Here is a 2,223-nt window from a genome sequence, read left to right on the forward strand (position 1 = left end):
CCACGGCGTCTTCCGTTGTGCATCTTCAGCAGCGCGGTGCTGCTCGTAAGCTGTCTCAAATTCTCGCTCGAATTTGATGTCTTTGATCTCTTCGTATTCAACTATCCCGCTCGCAAGGCGGCTTACAGTGGGTACATTATTCTCTGCTATATCGGGTAGCTTCGTATCTAGCGCGTGGGAGCGGACCGCTACCTTGGGCCGTGGGCGCTGTCCTTCACGTGTAACTTTACTTCCGAAAGGAAGCGCGAGGCTTGGCGGGGTTGGGCCGAGCCCATTTGTCATTCCCACCGATCCGTCCCCCTTCAAGCTCCGCGGGGATGTCTAGGCCATCCGGAAGCCTGATGGTCCGCTTGTCGGGCATTATGGTGATTCCGTGTTTAGCACAGAACGGCAAGCCGACAACGGCATCATAGTGTGCTATGTTGGCTACGTCGAAGTACCACCTCGTATTGATAGTCCCTAGGGCGGTCCTACAATGACCGCCGTGCGTAATCTTAGACTTGCTGCCTTTACAGCCCAGCTTAAGCGTAACGGGGTTCTCGAGCTCGAAGACGTCAAGATTGCATATCTGTGCAAATTCGGTACTGACGGCATCCGTATTGGATCCGAGGTCGAATAGTGTCCAGGCCTTTACGCCGTTAATTTGGACATAAGCGGCGAGTAGCTCTGTCCATTCCCTTGGGTACCTCGGCCTGTGTGCACCGTCTTCCCTGTGTAACGCAGATCTGATGGCTTCGCGAGCTTCGGGCGGCGGGACCGGGCGCTTCCCCTTTGGGAACGGTAGCGCTTGACGCTCTGGTGAGTTAGTGAGCTCACGCTCCTCGCCTCCTGCGAGTAGAGCCCCCATGTACACAGCGTTCTCCTCATTATCAGAATCAGTACTACTGTATTCGCTGTAGGCATGTGCTTCATAAGATTCCCGGTAATCTTCAGAGTCGTCTGTACGCTCCTGTTCGGGCAATTCTGGTTCATTCTCCGCGGCTTCTTTCGAAGCGTCTGGGCCCTCTCCATCAGACCTATCATCTACGACGTCCATTACGTGCATCCGTGCTGAATCAGGGTAGTGATCCATCGCGATGTGCCCTTTTTCGGCGCATAGGCGGCATACTAAGTCCGGATACCGCGGATTCGGCTTTGGCTTGAGGATAGTAGCGCTCTTGGGCCATGGTCTACCTCCAGTCGCCTTGACCTCTGGCTGTCTATTTCCGCGATCTTCCGTACCTACGTTACGAGAGATTTTATTTTCGTCTTTTCTAGGTAGCTCGGGGCGCTCCTTTGGGCGAGTCGGCCCCTCGTATCGCGTGGCTCTGTAGCGGTCTCGATCTCCGCCGTGGTATTTCCCGATCTGATCTCCCGGTTCATATTTCGCCGTCGGCGTCTTGCTGCGCAGTCCTCCGCGTAAGTCTCGGATCGCCTTGAGGGACTTCCGTGCTAGCTCGTACTGTATTGCGTAGTCCCGCATTAATTCGATCCTAGTGACGCCGACTCGGACATCTTTTAGTCCCACTAAGTGATCAATGTAATCTTCAGGTAAGTTAGTAAGAAATCTCTCCGAGATATCGGTCTCCGTAGGCTGTTGTAGTAAACGGTCGGCAGCGTCCATCAATTCATCGTAGAATTGTTGTACCCCATCTTTATGCTCGAATGACACATTTAAATATTTCTTACGAGCCTTTTCTGGCGTTAATGTAACTACAAACCTATCGAATAACTTAATGATCCCTTCCTTGAAGGGAACAGGATCTGCAAGTGCCGTGGCTCTAATTATTTTGGTTTGCCACCAATACCTAGGCTTCGACGACAGGAATCCTGTCGTAAACGCGGCCCGTTCGTCCTCGTGTTCTTCTCCGGTCATTCCGGTGAGCATGAAAAAGTTTAATAATAGATCTAACCAATCAAGGAAGCGATCGGCATCGTCGTCCCCCTGCCACTCCTTAGGTTGAGCCGGCTTCTGATTCTTTATGTTCTTTGAAGGGACTCTATAGGAATCTACATATCTTTTAAACATTCTAAGGATCTTCTTATGATATAGTTCTCTCAATGTTATTGCAGAGAAATCCTCTTGCATGGGGATGTACGATCCTTCACGGTTGGCGATGTTCGGTCTCTCCGATGCGTTACGCCCGGGGGAACTCCTATTCTCACGGCTGTCGTCCTCTGATCCTGATCCGGGGTCTCCGCCTGGCGCTGCCCCGGGGTTCCTCCGAGGGTCTATTGGGGGTT

General features: G+C 52.4%; 1 protein-coding gene across 1 annotated transcript; it reads right to left on the reverse strand.

Annotated features, from left to right (window-relative positions):
- Positions 1 to 226: 226 nt before the first annotated feature.
- Positions 227 to 1,072, reverse strand: PUNSTDRAFT_136599 (uncharacterized protein; the record flags this gene model as incomplete). The annotated part of the gene is made up of 1 exon (XM_007386184.1): positions 227 to 1,072. One exon carries the CDS (start codon positions 1,070 to 1,072, stop codon positions 227 to 229), a length of 846 nt encoding a protein of 281 aa, XP_007386246.1.
- Between the last annotated feature and the right edge of the window lie 1,151 nt (positions 1,073 to 2,223).

Source organism: Punctularia strigosozonata (genome assembly GCF_000264995.1).
Source record: "Punctularia strigosozonata HHB-11173 SS5 unplaced genomic scaffold PUNSTscaffold_10, whole genome shotgun sequence".
NCBI classification, from domain to species: Eukaryota; Fungi; Basidiomycota; class Agaricomycetes; order Corticiales; family Punctulariaceae; genus Punctularia; species Punctularia strigosozonata.